Source organism: Perna viridis, chromosome 6, assembly GCF_037379345.1.
Source record: "Perna viridis isolate PV_CMFRI_1.1 ecotype Kerala chromosome 6, ASM3737934v1, whole genome shotgun sequence".
Classification (NCBI taxonomy): Eukaryota; Metazoa; Mollusca; class Bivalvia; order Mytilida; family Mytilidae; genus Perna; species Perna viridis.
Window position 1 is genome coordinate 47,704,268 of NC_142450.1, and position 21,111 is coordinate 47,725,378.

The 21,111-nt window shown below is 36.5% G+C and overlaps 2 protein-coding genes across 2 annotated transcripts in view; both read right to left on the reverse strand.

Annotated features, from left to right (window-relative positions):
- Positions 1-21,111, reverse strand: part of LOC148615336 (kyphoscoliosis peptidase-like) — a 56,738-nt gene that overhangs the window by 16,747 nt on the left and 18,880 nt on the right. The window lies entirely within an intron of this gene.
- On the reverse strand, positions 11,915-13,192 carry LOC148615337 (uncharacterized; the record flags this gene model as incomplete). The annotated part of the gene is made up of 1 exon (XM_088590493.1): positions 11,915-13,192. A coding segment is annotated over one exon (894 nt), but the record flags the coding sequence as incomplete, so codon positions are not given.

Consider the following 21,111-nt stretch of genomic DNA (forward strand, 5'->3'; position numbering starts at 1 on the left):
TAATGTGTTTACTGGAGTTTTATCTATATCGTTGTCAGTTGGTTTATTAAAAATTCTTTTTGTACCATATTCATTTATTGAAGACCATAACTTAAATTTTACTTAGCTTTCGTTCTTTTTGTTTACTAGCTTGTTTTTATGACCGATAGTTTCTCCGACTTTTGTAGCTGATGAAGCAGAACACCCCATTTTCAAAGCTTGCTATAACACAATCACCCTGGAATAATGAATTAAAAATTATAACAAGAAGAAACAATAACAAAAATATGGAAAGTAAAATCTTAATACTTAATTTCAGACATTGAATGTAAAAAAGAAGAAAACTGCATAAACCAAAGGAAAAAAAACCCTAAAAATATTAGCAAAAATAGCCAAAATCGAGACAAAGTAGTGAGACACTGAAATGGCGAGTTAACCCTAGACCCTAACCTTAACCGAATGAAACCAACCCGGAGTTGAAAGTATCGAGTGACGCCAAACACAATGAAGACAATGAATTGATAGGTATAAACATAAAATATGGAAAGTAAATCACAATTCCCAAGTGATGAAATCTTGAAGAAGAAGGATGGAACATTCATTGAAAATGTGAGGCTGTAGTGGCGAGCGTTATCCACCAGAGAATGGTACAGGATCAAAAGTGAGCGTGAGCTGCATACCAAATTCGGTGAAGCCTTAATACTGACAGAGGATTAGATCGTGAAAGTATGGGCTTGCAGTGGGCTCGTGAAGGAAAAAGGACCCTTGAAAGGAAAGTACCTGTGCAGGCATGGGTTGTAGAGAGGCAAAACCGAACAGAGGTACTATTCGTATGGGTGGGTCGGGAGTTTTCTGAGGGAATGTAGGGGTAGTAGTAGGGACGTGGGAAGAGGCGTTTGAAAGAATTGAAGAACGATACAATAAAGGCAATATCGATTAGGTATATAAAGACTCATGGCATTACCACTGATTAAAATGGTATCAGTTGTTGAAACTGTGAAGAAGTTAAGAGGGATCGCCAAAATCACAACCTGAAGGGCTATTCCTGGATGAGAAAGAATCAACTGGTTGACTTGATTGAGTCCAAAACGAACCGGAGATTCGTGAGGAAAGAGAAAACACCAACGGCTAAGGAACTCAGAAAGATTGTGCGGGAAATGGGTCTGGTAGGTGTTAGTCATTTACCCAAGAGCGAGATCTTGAAACGGGTGGATGAAAAACTCGTGAAAGTGAGAAAGGAGGAAGAAACCTACTTTGAAGTGCAAGAAACCCGGCGAGCCCTGCAAAAAGCAATGACTACCTGCAAATTTAACCCACTCATCCAAACGGACGTGCAGACCTTTCTGGAGAAGACGACCACGCGTCGGAGAGAGGTCATTGAAGGGTTGAAGAAAAAGAGAGCCAAAGTGGAAGTAGTTCTGAAAATTATGTTCGTGAAGAGGAATCCAGCGTGAGCGCGTGAGTATGATGAGAAGGAAGGATACTTCACCTGGGGGTACAAAAGAGTAATCAAGGGAACCAAGGTTATAGCGGTAATCAAAAGAATGTAATCCAGGGACAAAGACCGGACATGGAAAACAGACACTCACAACAAAGGACATAAAGTAATTAAAATCATACATACAAAGTAACAAAAGTAAATGAGCAACTCGGACTCCACTAAAAACTGGGAGCATGGACCAGGTGCACCGGTAGGGTAAGCGTCCTCTGCTTTTCTAGAAACACCCGCCGAGTTGCTCATAAAAAAGTCAAGTTCGGGGTAGACAAACGAGGAAAGGAAAACTATGATCTGTTGAATACATCAGTTTTCATGGTGCTGATGGATACACCATAACGATCCAAGAGTTAATTGATGACGACCATAAAACTTCTGTAGTGATGACTTCAATCTTGTAGCAACATAACCCTGCTCCAGAAGCCTATTTGTTAGAGTTCTAGCGCGATACAAAAAGTCTGCGTAGTTTTGGCAAGCTCTGGCATAACGTATGAGTTGTGATATGAACACTCCATACGCAGGAGCCGAAGGGATGTTGCCACAGATGAAAGGAAAGTCATAAATCGATAAACGGACATTCTCGAAGAACTGGAGCTTATGTAAGATAATATAGGAGAGAAGATCGCTCAAAAAATCTCTGAGGACGTTGAATAGGGATTGTTTACTTGTATTTCAACACAGACAAGTACAACCCACTCACCTGTTCCCAATACCTAGCCCTACCTAAGTGGATGAAGGATAAGAAAGCCTTGATCAATGTGAGAAACAACGATGCGGAGTTTTTCAAGTGGGCTCTACTATCCGCAGTCTATCACGAGGAGATAAATTCCAATCATACGGATATGGTGCAACAATACCAATCATGGAAAGACGAGCTGAACTTCACTGGGTTGGAGTTCCCAGTGGAAGTTGACAAGATTGGGGTATTTGAGAGGTTTAACCCAAATTACGCAATCAACGTGTTCGCGGTGGAAGGGCGGGAGATTGACACCCTGTGCATCTCGAAAACAGCGCAAACCCAACCCCGGGGCACCATCCACCTATTACTAATCGATCAGGATGGGCGGAGGCACTATACCTAGATCAAGAATATGAGCAGATCAGGGACTACGATGGAGAGGTGAAAATCTGCTGTCAATGTATGCAACACTTCAATGATCAGATGAAACTCGATGAGCATCTTGAGACTTCCCGCAAGAACGTGGCCGTGAGGACTGAGATGCCGGAACCAGGAACCTTCGAGTGCCTCAAGAACTCACAGCGGGCGGTACAAGTATCATTTGTAGTCTTTGTGAGTGTTTCATCGAATCCCAAATTGAATAACAAAAAGCCTGAGGGATCCTACACCGATATTACTTATAAACACGTGCCGTCGGGATTCGGGTATTACATTCACTACTTCGACGAGACAGTGTTCCCGGATAGATGGGAACTGTATAGTATGCAGAGGAAGGGTCATGATGTAGCGCAAGTCTTCGTGAAAAAGTTGGATGGAGGTATCAATCGGTTGAACAAGATCCCCCGCGCACGCCCCATTGTGATGACGACGCAGGATGACGGGAATCATATAGGACTGCAATAATGTGTTGGCTTTGTCAGGTAGTGCTGAGAGAGGACAAAGTGCGAGACAACTGTCACTTTACGGGAAGGTATCGTGGAGCGGTATGTAACCTGAAACATCTGTTACCCAAGTACGTGCCCGTGTATTTCCACAACTAACGGGTATGTCGCGCATACTTCGTGTGAAATTATGCGGACACTGAGGGTGAAATCCGCTGCATTCTTAACACTAAGGTAAACTATATATCCTTCAGTAAGCAAATCCAGTTTGGGGAATAACAAGACAAGACCAAGCGTATAAAACTGGTATGGCAAGATCTGTGGTTCGTCGACAGCGTGAAGATAATGAATTCCAGTTTGGACAAGATCGTCTAGATTACCTCCGCTTCGGCCTTCAAGATTACGAAGAAGTCTTCGGAGAAGCATCGCTGGAGCCAACTTTCTACGAGGTGATTCCATCCAAATCAGAGAATGGTCGGGTGATCACTCTTCGCGAGACCATTGGCAAAGCCAAGCTGACCCAATGTTTCCCCTCGAGTTCGAGATAGGAAGCTACGAATATCCACGGAGTTAAGATGGACAAAGTTGGTCAGTTGCCTCCCATGAAGGATTACCTGGCGAGTGTCAACGACCGCGGTGAATGTACGATGACATTCTACCAGCTGAATGGATTTGAAAGGTATTGGACGGTGGCAGACCTCGGCATCCAGAATATGATCCGGAGGATCAAGCATACAAGGTGTCAGGAAACGATGTATGATATCGACATGAAAAACATGCACCCAACGTTACTCTCGAGTTACTGTCAAGATCACGGGATCGAATGCTGCGGGCTCGACAACTATATGGCACACAGGGAGGAATATCTGGCCGATCTCATGAGGTGTGCTTTGAGCATGTATGAAGCCAATCGGAACCGGAGAACCCGTTAAAATCCTACGGATTGCGTTAGATCATGACTGCGGTGATCAAGTTGAAACCAGATCTGTACGTACTGGAAAAGAAATTCAACGGATTGAAACAGCTATGTGATGTGTGACTTGGAAAACTGATGGCAGCTTTTGACTATCTGAACAAAGAAGGAATCGAGGTGGGATCATTGGTCTTCAATGGGCGGATGATTTACAAGGACAATGTGCAGCCCGAGAGACTGTCACAGGTGTTGGAGTGGTGCTCGCAGCGGGTAAAAGAAGTCGTAGCTGCGGAATTACCTTCGTCTAGTGCGTAATGGATGAAGGATACAATATCCAAATCTGCGAAGAATACCCCAAGACGATCGATGGGCATGGACCTCCTCCTAAGAAAATGTGTTTACCCTTATGAATATATGGAATCGTTCGCGAAGTTTAAAAAAAAAACACAGCTGCCATCCCGGGGAAAATTCTACAACCGGTTGAATGATGAAGAGCTGAGTGCGGTGGACTATGAACACGCGCAGAAAGTCTGAAAAACCGCGGGCATCAAAGATATGCTAGGGTACCACGATTTGTATATTGGGCTGGATGTTACCCTACTAGCTGATTGCTTCAATTATGTCAGAAAGGTGAGTGAGGAAACCTTCGGGCTAGATGTGGTTCACTATTTTACGCTGATGCATACGATGTGATGCTGAAAATGACGCGTGCCCAGCTGGATCGATGGAGATCAACGAAGGGAGGAAGCTGGTCCAGAATCTCAACGACAAGAAGAAATATGTAACCCACTCGGCCAATCTGAAGCAGAATGTGGAGCTGGATGGACTGAAGCTAAGGAAGATCCATCAGGCGATCCGGTTCAACCAACGACCCTGGCTTACGGAATTTGTTGACAAACTGACGCAATTGAGAACTACTGCCGAAACGAAATTAGAAAATTATTACTTCAAGGTGATTGTGAACGCCGTCTTCGGAAAAATCGTGGAGAACTTGAGTAACTGGTAGGATATTTAGCTCATGAACAACGAGAAAAAGGCAGCGAAGCTGATCGCCATGCCTAACTTCAAGAAGAGGACTGTTTTCGATGAGAACCTGGCCGCCATCCATATGCACAAGAGAAAAGTGGAAATGACCAAGCCCACCTTCCCGGGGTTTTCTATCCTGGAGCGTTCCAAAACCATCATGGACGACTTTGTTCACGGATACCTCAAGCCGAAGTACGGACACCGGGCCAAAGTCTGTTATACAGACACAGACAGCGTGATCTGTAAAGTGCAAAAACCATACATTTACAAGGATATGGCCGGAAGGGCAAGAGAGTTATTCGATAATTCCAACTATCCCAATGACCACCCATCAAGGACTCGGGAATTTCAAGGATGAGTGTGGTGGAGCCCCTATGATGGAAAACGTTGGGTTGATGTACTCCCATGTAACCCCGGCTGAAGAAACCAAGAAAGCCAAAAATGTGAGGAGGTGTGTGGTCGAGAAAGGTCTCAGGCACTAGGACTACATGGATTGCCGGTTCGATCACGTTGACATTTCCAAGGAAATGAGATTCTTTTGGAGTAAACTCCACCGACTGTAAACCGTCAAGTGTCGTAATAAGGCACTCTTGGCGCAGGATGATAAACAACACATTCTGGAGAATGGATCAGTACACTCGCGCTCGGTCATTAAACTAAAAGAGAATGATGGAGAGCAATAAATAAATGGACAAGATACTCGTATACGACCTGATCTTTCCCAACAAGCCCTTGTCAAATAGGGAATTGGATAGAGCCGTCGCAGTGGATAAGGATTCCCCCAACTGCAGAGTGATGTTCTTGCGAGATTCCTTGCCACCCGCCCCACATCCTGTTGAATGTGGAATCTTATATCACGATGATCGCGAAGATTCCAGAATGCACTGGACTTGCTGGTACAAGCGTGAATAATCAAATGAATACTTCGACTATTACGGATTACAACCTCCAAAAGAGATGGTGGATTATCTGCGGTCGGATATTCGTTATAACACGGATGAATTACAGCAGCTTAGGACGGTGGTGCTTAGACACATTTGCATGTTCTTATTAAAGTTGTTGACGGTTGGGTGGTCGTACGAGCACACTGTATAAACACCTCCTTAACCCCATTTGGTTTTCTGAAGTTCCGGTTCGTAAAAGGACCTTTGAAATTTCCTCGGTCCAACGGGCGCATAACCCTTCTCAATAGAAAGATACTTTCATAGCGCAAACTTGATAAGTAAAATTCGATTAAGATGTGTGTTTCACACCAGAAATAAGGAGCAGGTAAAAACATATAAATCAAACATTTGAAGAAGCAGTTAAGTATGATATCAAAAGTTGGAAGTTACTTTTCTCACAACCTGAAGATTGTGTTCAGTATGTTTCTACATAACATGTATGACATGATAAAACAGTCCAGTTATTTAAAGATCATTTCTCGGAAATAGCTTACTCCGACGGTAATTTCTTGAAGAGGAAAACGGGTAATTACAAAATTCTCGAATCGATAGGTAAAAACACCAGGAATAGTAAAAAAGGGAAAGCTCATATGACAAATGGTGATATCAAAACCGACAAGTATGATATATATCATCCTGACGTGATAAAGACTTTCCTGGAAATTGGGGTCTTTTGTAGCGCGCTTTGACTATCACTCCCCTTTGGTGAATTGTTTCCGGAACAGGCAGCACAAAATTGGCACTGTGTAGAAGATATATTGGAGAAAATCTATTGTCTGTAATATTTTTTGTCATAAATAGTATAATGGTCAATTAGATTTCGATATCAGAAATAAATGTTAATCAAGAAGGATACGAGACGCATTTTAAGAAAAAAAATTAATATTAAGAGTATTTCTCTTTTTTTAAGAGTATGACATTAAGAATTGAACAAAGCTAATAAGACAAAACAGAAAAATCCCCGACACCCAGGGATAAAGTTCTATAACAATGCTCTTACCCAAGATTTTCTAGTCTTGCATTTTCTGGTGTTTGATTAATATTTTCAATTTTATAAATCCGTCATTTGAGAATTTCCTTATATTTACACAACGACATTTTAAGTTTTATTGTCACGTCACAAACTTTCGGTGTTTTAATCTCACCGTGGGTGAAGTAGGGAAATCTCATATGGCTGAAAAAATGAAAATTCTTGTTTCAAAAATAATAAAAAAATGTAAGTATGTTAGATTGGGATTCGTTCTTGGTCAATGACTTCAAGTTTCCAGTGATTAAAAATGATAAGCGTTCCTTTGGACGCTAATTGGGTTTCAGGATTAAATGGTTTTCAAAAAAGAACATTTAAAAATTGGTAAACAAATTCGTTCATTTGTGCTTGATTTTCTTGCCATTTTGAGTCTTCACCATGAGAACGGATTTCTTTAACGTGTCATAGTTTTGCTTTCTTCTTTCGACTACCATGGATATGGCTTTTTATGAGCAATTTGGCGGGTATTTCTAAAAAAGCAGAGGACGCTTACTCCACCGGTGCACCTGGTCCATGCCCCCATTTTTTTTAGCGGAGTCCGAGTTGCTCATTTACTTTTATTACTTTTATATAAAAATATAAATATTATTTATTTATTTTTTTTTTATGTCTTTGTGTGTTACATTCCCTTGATCTCTGCTAGAATCTTGTTTCCCTTGATTATTCTTTCGTTTCGTTTTTAACTTGGCGTGTGTGTGTGTGTGTGTGTGTGTGTGTGTGGAATCTCGTATATGTTTCACTCTGGTGTTACATTTATGGACCTTGCTTTAGATATTTATATTTATAAATTCCCTTTTACATTAATTGCACTCGTAACTATCAGAATCGGGATATTTTTTGTCATTTTAATCTGATGCTTTATTTCAAATGTATGTATGTCACAATTTTCCGCAAAATGACACAAATATCATCATTGAAGTTTCATAACAAAACTTGTTAGTTTTTGTAATCTTTTGTACGTAAAATTCTGTTTTTTTTTAAAGATCAAAAACATCCGATTGCCGGTACTACCAATATCACGAGTGAAGAATTTAAGTCAGCCACGTTGGCCACAGCAATAATGATTTTAGTTGATTACAAATTATTTATTGTGCAATATGATCCGGTTTCTTGTTGTGTTTCTGGATATTTTAATGCTTTTAGAGTCTTTTGTTTTTAACAATTGCTTTCCACACCTCGTTTGGATTGTCGTGAATGATATCAAATTTTCCGTTTGCCTTTAAAAGCAATTTTTCTATTTCTGAGTTCCTAAATTCAATTGGAATGTCGGAATTTCAAGGAAGTATTCTTGTTAGGGGCATGAGTAACTGACATTTCAACTTGGATGTCATAGAGTAAGTTTTAGGAAATGATGATTTTAGTTCCGTTGCCACAAGATTATGTGTTAGAAGTGTGAATGCTACACTGTAGGAAATGTCCTCACCAACTCGACTGAAAATAACAAGTTAATAATATCATTTTCTAGTAGTCAATTATCCCTTTTTTCAACTAAACAAATCCTTCTTCCTTTTTGTCTCTCTGGTTATACAATGTCGTAAATATGTCTGGAGATGAGGATGTTTTCATTTCGAAACTGTACTCTTCATCATTGCATGTATAAAACGGTTTCAATTCCTTAAATACAAAACCTAATTGTTCGAAATCTGGTTTCGCTCCATAGAACTGCTTGAAAAATGGGAATGGTTAAAATATTGTAGATATATCTTTGCAGTCTATAACATACTCACGATGAAAATAGGAACCTTTGGCAAGAGTTGATCCAAATACAAGAAAACTATATTGCTACCTTGGCCGAGTATTTATGGCCTGGTATTACCAAATACTTCCCTGAAAATTCAGTGGTATTTTATGTGTGATAAGTGTCCGGTTCACAGGTGGTAGTTTATTTACGCTTGTCAAATACCTTTGAACACTAAAAAAATGCTAAGTCGAAAATGAATTATAAAGCAAGAAATCACTAAACCATTTTTCGTGGCTATTAGAACTTAAGTATCTGCGGTTACTTTGTAAATGGAAAGAAAAAGATAATACTTCGTTTGAACAAATAAACCTTAAGATATATAGTTTTTTTAGTTAAAATATGGAGCAGTGATCGATCTGTGAAAACATTAAAAAAACTTACCTTTTTAGCATGCTCATCTATTTGTACAAACTTCTTAAAATCAATTGAAAAATTCATTGCATGTTTGCTTCGCTCCTCTGGATTTTTTTCCATCATTTCTGGTCTGGATTCCTGATCCTTATCGGAAAACAATTCTGTAGCAAAATATATTTAAGTAGATTTATGTGTCTTGCTCTTGGTGTACTGTATCTGTATCCGAATCCACAACTCCTAGTATATTTTTCAGAAGATCACCACTTTGGTCAGTCTTTACAGAGTCCACTTGACTTGCAGTTTTTGTCTGTACTATAGCTTCTGGTTTTATTATGTTTGTTGACAGGAGATAATCTTTGACTTCTACATTCATCTTCTGTTTTCTCTCATTTTTGCAAATTATTGTTGGCGTTAATATTGATTTCCTTTTTGTTTTTGTCTTCATCGTTTTTAAAATTTTCTATTTCATTTCTTTTATCCGTGTCATCTGTGTTTTTAACATTCATTTTTTGGTGTTCTTTAACTCAAGAACTCCTTTCGTTTCTGATGCCATCACCTCCTTATCCGCGTTCGCCCGATTGCCATATTGACTTCCTTTATCTTCAATTGTTTCTTTTAAATGATTCTTTGGAGTTTATCTATATCGTCGTCAATTTGAATATCAGAACTTCTTTTTGTACCATAATCATTTATTGTAGTCTGTAAATTAAGTGTTACTTTGTTTTCATTTTTCGTATTTATTACCTTGTTATTAGGACCGATGATATCTGTTTCTCAGACGAAGCAGAACAGCCCATTTAAAAAAAACGCTAGGACAATATCACCTTGGGGTAATGAATTAAAAATTGTAAAACAATATGAAATGTCAAATCATAATGCTTAATAACGGCATAGTTCAGACATTGAATGTCAACTTCACGTTAGTATAAATTAATAAATAATTGCTCGCCATACATGAAGCAGCTTTACTACAACTGAATCATAAAAATATTTGAAGTAATTTAAGAAAAAAAACTGCGTAAATTTTGCTACAATTGTATCGTATTTACTTATTCAAAAGGACCACAGTATTTCTAAACCAACGATCCTGTTGATTGGGGCTGACATTATATTTAAAAAAAAACCGTTATCTTTAGAAAAAAATATGAAGATTCTTTTACATATTGAAATAATATCTGTAAATGATATTATCTGTTTTATTAAAATCTCCACTCGGACTCCACTAAAAACTGGGAGCATGGACCAGGTGCACATGTAGGGTAAGCGTAATAGCATTTCGAATGGTGAATCCTAGATAAATCATAAAAAAGCAGTCACGAGATCCCTGTTTAGTGGACACATTTTTGTTTTAATTCGATTCTAAAAGACTGTAAGAATAAATATGATAACTATGATTCGAGTATTAACCAAAAATAAATGTTTCAATAAAACTAGACAAGGACAATAGACACACTCAACAAAAAAGATGAAATAACCGAATGAACAAGTACCAAGAAACAAATGTAAATAAGCAACCCGGACTCCACTAAAAACTGGGAGCATGAACTAAGTGTACAAAATGAGAATTTCTTGCAAACTCCTTCAACTAAGACAAAAACGTACAAATATGAACTCTAATTTAGGTTGCAAACTTCTTATTGAAATCACATAAATGACAATGAATAAAAAGTAATTATTTTTAGGTTAATGATTACATTTTGTACATACCTCATAAAGTATTAGACTTTAGAAAATGGCTTTATTTCAAACACAAAAAAATAAGCTAAAAACGAAAGGGATAAATATCAAGTTGCAAGTAAGATAAACACATCCACGTAAAACATGGGATACTTTCGAAAAGTATAACAGGTGAATATGACCTGCTTACCTTTTCTTTGTCACATTAATACTGTCCTTTTTTGGTAGTCCATACAGGAAATTCCATTTTTTGGGGTGTTGTTTCTCATCTTTATTTATATATGCAATTGTATTTTCTTATGTTGTCGGGCTCTCGCCTCTGTTTTCAATTTGGCGTTTTACTCCTATACATTAAACGCCATGACTTCACTTTTGACAATATCTCTTCAGCACTTGGGTATGGGGTTGTCATATCACAACCGATACGTTATGCCAAAACTTGCCCAAAGTACGTAGACTTTTTGTACCACGCCTGATTTCATACAATTAGGCTTCTTGGACAGGGTTATGTTCTACAAGATAAAAGTCACCATAAGCTCGTAGATTGCTATGGTGTATCCACCTGTATATATGACTGATTTGTTTACCATGTCGTACTTTTCCTTTCCTTTTTTTCTACTACGAACGTGACAGTTTTTGAGCAACTGTGTGGTTCTAGAAAGCAGAGTTCAATTACCCTACCTCGTCTGAACATAGCTGAAATATTGCTGCTCGGACATTAAACCCCAATAATCAATCAATCAATCAATTACCCTACCAGTGCACTTGGTCAATACACCCTTGTTTTTTATTTCATTGGAATCTGGGTTGCTTTTCAAATTTTGTTTGTTTCTTTGTACGTGTTATTTGGGATTTTTCATGTTCATTGTTGTGTCTATTTTTTCTTGTCTATTCGTGATCCTTGAATTATATTCTCTGGGTCAAAAAACGAATACTGGTCCGTTAAAATCGTTAGGACATATATTTTAATTTTGATATTTATAAATTGTCCTTCTTTTTTGTGTTTTTGTCGATATTTAAACAGCATTTCATGTTATAAACGATTTCTATATTCAGTTCTACTCCGAAACGGTTATTTATTTCAACATACCTTAACATGCATTTAAATCTTTATTTTGTCTCATATAGATGGAGCAATTAAACATTAAACAAATATGCATGTGATGCGTGATTGATTGAAGATTTGAATTATCATACATGCTTGTTATATTTATGGTATGTCATTTGCAGCATCTTATTCTTCATTTTCTATGTAGATAGACACCCGAACACATTTATTTAGATAAGCAATTAACCAATGACGAATAATTGATATAATTCGGTTATATAATCAGACTGTCAACTGTCAACTGCGTTTGCTTGATAACTACATTTACATCAAAAGCTTAAATTAAGATAAGATTTTCTGTTTTAGCGATTCAAGACTAGTCGAATTCTTAAGTTCTTGAGTTTCAACTTCTTTTCTGATTGATCCAAAAGACATTCGGTTTGCAGAAAGGACTAAATTTTCAAAACATTCTGGGTGATCATAAGTTAGTAATGATCGAGGTCTAAAATCAATTATCCCATTATCTGCTAGGTTTTAAGTTTTGACACATATGGTTCGAAGATATTTCATCAAATCTCTTGTAATGACGGTAGCGTAAGGCAAATCTTCTGAATCCTTTGTTTCTCTACACAGGTGCTGAAAATTTACAACGTCCATTGTTTTGTTTGATAAAGGAAACAGTAGATATAACGCTCTTGTTATATGGATTGCAGAATTAGCTAGATTTAGTACTTGTAATGCTGTAAACGGCTTCAAAAACCCATATTCGACTGATTGAATGTCAAAACATTCATTCATATGAAGTTCTTCTACGCTTTCAGGGAAGTTTTGCAGCGTTGAATTGGTCATGTTCACAAGACGACAATGATTAAACATAAGTACTTTCAATTTCGTCTGCAGTTTGAACTTCTCGCCAAATAATGGATCCGCAACAATATCTATATACAAATTTGACAAATGTGCCAGTTCCGACAAAACAGAATCAGGATAAATGAATTTGCACGTGGATCTGTTACAGCTCTCATCGATGTTGTTTTGAAGTTCAAGAATTTTCAAGTTCTTATTATTCACAAACATTCCAGGTTTCAGTTTGGCTGATAAATTATTGAGTTTATTATTAGATATATCCAGCCTTGACAAATTTCTCAAAGCGTTAAAAGTACCAACACCGATTTTGTGTATGTTATTTTTGCGTAAGATAAGTACTTGAAGCATGCCATATTTAGCGAACGAATTATTCTTTAACTCGGTAATTATATTACACGACAGGTTAAGTTCCTTTGTATTTGCAGGTAGTCCAGCTGGAACTGTACTGAGATTCAGATGACTGCAATCTGACGTTATGAAGCCTGCACTGTTTTTTATTTTACAATGTTTGTTTAACAATGAAACACTCTGAACAATTTGAAAAGACGAAAACAACACAAATTTTCATTTTTCCTTCCTATTTTTCTTTGCTTTTAAAATCCGAATTCATGTCTTCAAATGTATGTCAAGGAAATAGCGTCAAACTTTATTTATTTGATAAATATAAAATGTTATCTTTAAAGTGTTCAAAGGCTACATCTTGTTAAAAGCTAAAGAGGAAGACATGGGTAAACAATATGGATAAAAATAGCGAAATAAATAAATCCCGGAAATATTGTACGAGCGTTACCTTCACGTTTTAATTTAAAGATATATTAATTAAGGTCAAACCAAGCTTTTACAAAATGCATCAAACAACAAGATCATTATTTTTCTATGTTATGTTAAGGGATGTTATGGAACTATTTTATGCAGATAAAAAGCCGTTAAATGAATCACAAGCAAAACCCAAACACTTCTGAACTGTGTTCAATATTGGAGATTACTACAAACTGGTTAAAATCATATCAAACTTAAAAAAAACATATAAACTGCATTATTTCCAAATATGGAGTATAATTATATGATTAGCAAAACAATGTAGTGAGACAGGGAAATCAACGGAACTAGGACATCAAGGTGACATAATAGGCTTAAGCGACATTTAAAAAAGAATACCTAAAATGGTAGCTACTTCTCTTGGTCCAGTGTGATAATATTGAAACACCCGATGGACCTATTTGTGGATATTTGCGCGCTAAAACTCTCTCTTCTGTAGCAGTTTGAATATACCGGTGGTATTCAGTTTATTATATTCTATCTTTATATTTTTGTCTATACAAATACATGTACAGAAAAATATCAGCTGAATGTTAGATGAATATATTATTGCCATCGCTTGTATTGTTCATTTTTGCAGCCCATAGTAGAAATGTATATGAGACAATTAATATATATATATATATATATATATAAATTACTGTTTTGATGTCAAAATATTTGTACAACATAAAATCATATTAATGTTGTATTAAAAGTTTGAATATGACAATTTAAACATTTCCTAAAGGGCCCGAGTTGTCAGAAAATGTTTGAATTGTCTGATTAATAAAACAATATATCAAACGAGAATATATTTTTTAAAGTAGCAAAACATATCCCTGGAAAATCAAACAAAGTAGCTGATCATTTGTCTCGTTTTCAATTTCAGGAAATCGACATCTAGTCCGTGGTTGTCTCCCAATCCAACTTCAATCCCAGACCATTTGTTCCGAATTTAGATTCTCAGGCAAGAACGCTCCTGCAGTCAGCTCTTTCCAAGTCAACCAAATATGCATACAGGCAAAGTTGGAAATTATTAATTGAATTTTTAATTTTAAGAAATTGATGTTGTCATTACATTTAACTTCGGTGCTAATTAGCAACTTCATTGGTCATTTTTTTGCCAGGTCCGATAGTCCTTCTAGTATTACATCACACATATCAGCTATAAGTTATATCCATAAGATTTTGGACATGGAGGACAAATCCAACTCATATTTTTTGTCCGAAAAATGCTTAAAAGTTGTGATAATGCCCAGGGTTCCAGGTGTGACTCTCGCTTACCAATTACTAAAATCATTTAACCCAAATGTTGTCTAAGTTTGAAGTATGTATTAGTGACTATTCTATAAGATTACTCCTCAAAGCTGTTTTTCTGAGAAATTTGTTAAGGTCAAAGGAGGACTCAACTAGAATAATACAAGCAGGTGATGTTCATGTTTCTGATTTTGATAAAGATATGTCCTCCTCTCTACCAAAAACAGCCACATTGACACTGCACCATTTTAAGAACATAAAGTCACATCACCCTGTCTAAATATCTCTGGCAGCTAATTTGTCTGACCCAGCCTTCTGCCCTGTAAGAGCTTTTTTTATACTTACAGCATTTTGGTCACTCTGATGGGCCTCTCTTTCAGTTTGCTAACCATAAACCTGTAACCTACCATTTTGGTACTATACAAATTGCCAAGATTTTACAATTCATTGGTATAGACAATTCTTTCTATTCGCATCGGCGCGGCTACCCATTTTGCCAACCTAGGTTGCTCAGAAGCTTACATTAAGAAGCTTGGCCGTTGGAACTGAAATGCATTAGAAAGATATATCAGAATTGATACTTTTAAATTTTAGTACATTTAGCTCTTGAATTTACAGGATTTGCCTGCTCATTTGGACTTCCATCCATTTATAACAATGTACATTTTTCTTTACCAAATGTATTTCTGTTATTCACAGTTTTTGGACTATGTGTACTCTCTTTTTTTTATTTTTTGTGCTTATTTTCATCATATCTGAGGCCAGGATTTGCCTGCTCAGTGACCTTTCAAGTTTGGATTCACTTATTCACTTTCATGTAAATATAGCACATTTTATTGCCTTAACAGTTTGGAGGTCAGGATTTCCCTGCTTCTTATATGTTTTTAATATTATATGTACATGTATGTTATTGTTTTTCATGTGACACGGCATTAAAGCACATTGATAGGTTTGGTTGTATGTACATGTAATTCCCCACTGTTAACAAGTGGGTACATGTATTGGAACAGATTTGATTGCTTAGATGTAATTATGTTTAGTATGGGTGACAAAGTTGTCACCAGCCCTAGCTGATGGCTGATGAACCATTTCCGAATTGTATGTACTGTTGGTCAGCATGTGGCTGCTACATGTACATGCTGTATTTCAGTGTTACTCTTACATGTATGTGTTCTAATGTGTTGAATATATTGTTTTATTCTTTTGATTTTATCCTTAACCTCCCTGTGCTCGCTACTCCAGATATGGCGGCGCCGCCATTGACTGTTCAATGTCGGCTATGGCCGTTTTTTAGGCCGTACACTTTTTGTTGTAAGGAATATGGTATACTTTTTTTAGGGATTGTCAACTGTATTATCAATTTTATATTATTTGCCTCATCCCTGACAGTGACACTCCAATTTAATGTACATATGTTACTTATTTTTACTGTTTGGTTTTCATCATTTAATAAATGACATTTATGAGATATTTTGTTTCATTTATGTCATTAGCAAAAACCTTAGTGGAGTAGTTTGCACAGTTGTTGTCCTCTTTTTCTCTAAAATAATAACTTTGGAATTGGTGCAATATAAATATATTTTTTAAAGTAATATGATCCACGTCATACTTTAATTCATTTCTACAGTCAAGGCATTCGGATCTCAAATCCACCTCAAGGTCGCTAAGAATCCAATTTTTGTAAGAGTTAGCAAGGGAACGGAAATCAAAAGAATGTCATCTTATCTAGAAAGGGTAAACAGACACACACAATAAAGAAAATGAAATAACCAAAATAACATGTACAAAGAAACAGAAGTAAATGAGCAACTAGTATGGATCACGTGCATCGGTAAGGTAAACGTCCTCTCTGATTTTCTAGAAACACCCACCAAACTGCCCATAAAAATTCAAGCCCTGAGTAGCCGAAAGAGGAAAAGAAAATTATGACACGGTGTCCAAATCGGTTTTCATTCATGGTGAAGATGGATACACAGTAACGATCCACGCGTTCTTGATGACGACCATAAAACGTCTGTAGTGATGACTTCAATTTTGTAGTAATATTATCGTGTTCCAGAAGCCTTATTGTAGGAATTCTAGAACGGTTCAAATAGTTCGCATAGTTTCAGCTAGCTCTGGCATAACGTATGACTTGTGATATGAAAACTCCATAGGTAGGTGCTGAATGAATGTAGCCACAGATGACAGGAAAGTTGACAATACGGAAAGAAAAATCAGCGCGTTTTGTCGTATAGTTTGATCAATAGTTTTCCTTTTCCATTGATTTATAAGTGTAGGTCAGGATATGAAGCTGACTTCACAGTGTCTGTAGTAAGCTTGATCTTAATTTATGTAGATAAAATCCCGAAAAGTATGATTGTATAACGATAAGATGTCATCTATATAGCGGAAACTGAAATCAAAAAATCTGACAGTATGTTAAAAGAGGATTATTCTTTTGGATCAAATGAGCTATAAATTTGTGAAATATCACACGTGTTTGTTTCATTTTCACTCTGAGAGTACTTGTCAAATTTAAATTTTAAAACTTTGAAAGTAAGTCATCGTGCAAATATCCAATGTGGTAAAACAGCACCAATGCCAACAAAATTGAAAAATTGATAATTCTTGCTGTATTTTTTTAAAGGTTGTCATAGAATTTGCCCCATATCATTTCCACGGAGAGATCGTATTGGGCCTCGAATAGATATACTGGGCTTCAGTGTTGACGTCGCCCGATATAGCTACCGTTCACTGTTTACGGACTTTTAGCAGGATTTTCACGCTACAAGTAATTTTTTGTTGTATTTATCATTTCTTGTTTTGTATCATCAAATTACATGTCAAATGATATTTTTAAAGAAGATAGGTTGGAACACTACAATCACCCACCTCTTCCTATTCAAATGCTGTAGATTACTTTTTTCTACGATGCGGTAAGATGAATGAACATTGTACCATAACAACTAAGCATACCTCAAATTCAATTATTTTCACAACAGACTACCGTAGTTTGATAGGACACTGAACTGAAAATATATATATATATATATATATATATTTGTTGCTTTTGTTTAATTTATATTCAGCAAAATAGGAGCCTTTTGAACTTTGTTTTTGTTGAAAGTACAATCACAATCAGTACTACCATCCTCTTTAAACTGAATATTGAAAGGGATATTTTAACCTCAAACCAATTCATCCAGTGAAGGATAGACCCAAGAATAACTATCACGAAGCCTACTTTGTGTGTTACATTTGGAAGGTTACTGATAACATAACGTATTTAACGTTGCCGGAAATTTGGGCCGTTCCGATTTCATGATAAAAATGAGTCAAAGGTAAGTCATCTGTCCTGCATTAGTTTGATTTTTAAAATATTTTGTCTGTGTTGAAAGATTTTGAAAAATATGATTGAATTTGTTTATCATTGTCAATTTATTCCATGCAATTTCAGAAAAGGTTTGAGAATCTATGATTTCTACAACATAAACATCTTGAAAAAATAATGAACACTCACTCAACATTTTATTTGCAGAGAGTCAAAACTGTCATCTTTGTATATTGTTTGCTCTATCATAATTTGCTCTATCAATTTCATACGTCGGAAAGGATTTGCTGATTAATCCAGGTGTAAACATGAATACAACAAGATGAAAATACGAAAATGAATAATAATTATTTTTTTCTTATCTGTAAGCCATATCCTGTTTGTTTTAATAAATTTTTTTTCAAATGAGAATAGGTATGCAGTATATATAGTTAACTTGATTTCGTATCCGAAAATGTAAAAAGTGTATTTTTAGAGATTAACAACTTGCAAAATATTATGTAGTTCAGAGGCTGTATGGTTTACACAAGTAAGTCGGTTGCACTGTTATATTTTCGAAAACTTGAATTAACTAAATCTTCTCAATTTCAATCATTTGAAAATGACATATTCATATATTGCCAAACAATCCCAAATTTGTATCTCTTCGGCATATTTTGAAGTTATCAGATTCTTCAGTACCCACGAAAACCTTACATTTTTTCAGATGAAGGTTTATTGACTAGTTCATCATTTCTCCTAGCCTCTAGAAAATATGTAACTATTATTTAAATTCTGTGTTTACATCTTAATTGCTATATATTGATTTTGTTAGCGGTTGAAATGACTGACAGTGGTATTATAATGTCGAATGGTAGTTTCCTTTTTTTCGGAGACGGATTTGGACTCCTACACTCTTTTCAAATCTTTCGATCATAGAATAACTATCTTCGGTGTTGCCATTATTGTCATACAGCGTATCAAGCACGTGTGGTGACGATGATGCTTATATTTCGAATGCGTACTCCCCATTTACACTCGTATGAAAAGGTTCAAGTTCCTCAAATATAAAGCCTCTCTGTACAAAGTCCAATTCCGCCCCATAAAATGTGTGTTTTGGAAATGGCTCAAAACTTATGCTGATAGATTCGCACTCAATCACATATTCAGCAAGATGATGGCAAGAACCGTCGGAGTGTATTGATCAAAATACGTTTAAGAAAAATCTACCAGAAGCTTCTGGGTGTAAATGAATTATGAACGCGGATCTAGTTTTCTGTATTATCATAACACATTGATAATAATTCTCACTGTTGTCTTTGTTAAAATGAAACATTATCTGTTTTAGTGGGTTTTCACTTGATTCGACCGAAATCTTAGTAGAGTTTCCTATTTTGATTAGTCCATATGGACTATGGATTAGTCCTAGCTTCAGTTGAAAGGAGTACTCTTTTAGAATATTCGTTAATAGATATCGGATGCTCTAGTAGTTGCCAATTTTTTTACTTTCCTCAATATTGCTTTCCATGTACGGAAAATGATCGTTTATAAAATATTCAGGAGATGTTAAGAACCAAAAATGTGTAAGTTGTTTTACAGCTTCACCACTATTTCCAATATAACCACTTCTCCACGTTGCGTAGTGTAGGTGGTATAGAACTGCAACGAACTTAACCAATAAGGCGTCTTGTCGAGAAACATTCTATGCAAAACGGTAAGCAATCGAGTTTCCAATGCTACTTTACAAAGTCGCATTTAACTACCTCTTCTTTTAGACATTTTGTAACTTCAATTTTTTTAACGAGTTTACTCCTCCAATTGTGAACAAATAAGCTTTTCTAATCATTTTTCTCATCACAAGAGAAATAAAAGTCTGCCCAAGAAAACCCGGCAAAACAAGGACACATAGAACAAAATACAAAAATAAATCGATTCTGGTGTTGCGCCAATTTTTTGTGCCTAAATATTTCCTATTCTTATTTTTTGCGTTTTGTGTAACGCTCTTTCGTCTACAATGAATGGGGATAATCTCCATTTCCTAGTTCCTCATTATGGCCATAGAAGGTTTTGTTTGTAAGGGAACTTGAGAAGTAAGGGTCGGTTATTAGAATGTTGCATGTTTTGCAATTTTTAATACCACATTTTGATATGGTACAATGTGGTTCGTCATCGTTGTAGTCAAATATATCGTTTAAAGTGGTGGAACATGGTTTGATAATTTTAAAATAGTCAGAATGTTTGTACTGGAATAGATGGTCTGCTGACTGAACGTGTGATTGAGTACTTTTAGTTGAATTGGTCGGGGCACTTTCCATACCAGATGTGAGTATGCTAAGGTTCCCATCTGGGGACACCACATACTTACAAGACAACAGAGTGTCCGATCTGCTGTCAGGTTCGGACCTTTTTATACTGGGCGACGTCCGAGCCAGTTTTTCTTTCATTCCTCTTGTTAAAACCATTAATTTTAAAAATTGTATTACTGGGTTGATGATACCGTCGGGGACAAAATCCACCAGCAGAGATATCGACCCAGTGGTGTGAAAGAGTAATCAAGGGAACCAAGGTTATAGCGGTAATCAAAAGAATGTAATCCAGGGACAAAGGCCAGACATGGAAAAGAGACATACACAACAAAGAACATAAAGTAACTAAAATCATACATAAAAAGTAACAAAAGTAAATGAGCAACTCGCACTCCACTAAAAACTTGGGAGCATGGACCAGGTGCACCGGTAGGGTAAGCGTCCTCTGCTTTTCTAGAAACACCCGCCGAGTTACTCATAAAAAGTCAAGTCTGGGGTAAACAAACGAGGAAAGGAAAACTATGACCCGTTGAATAAATTAGTTTTCATGGTGCTGATGGATACACCATAACGATCCATAACGAGTTCATGATGACGACCATAAAACTTCTGTAGTGATGACTTCAATCTTGTAGCAACATAACCCTGTTCCAGAAGCCTATTTGTTAGAGTTCTAGCGCGATACAAAAAGTCTGCGTAGTTTCGGCAAGCTCTGACATAACGTATGATTTGTGATATGAACACTCCATATGCAGGGGCCGAAGGGATGTTGCCACAGAGGAAAGGAAAGTTGACAATTCATCACGTTTGTCGTAAAGTTTGGT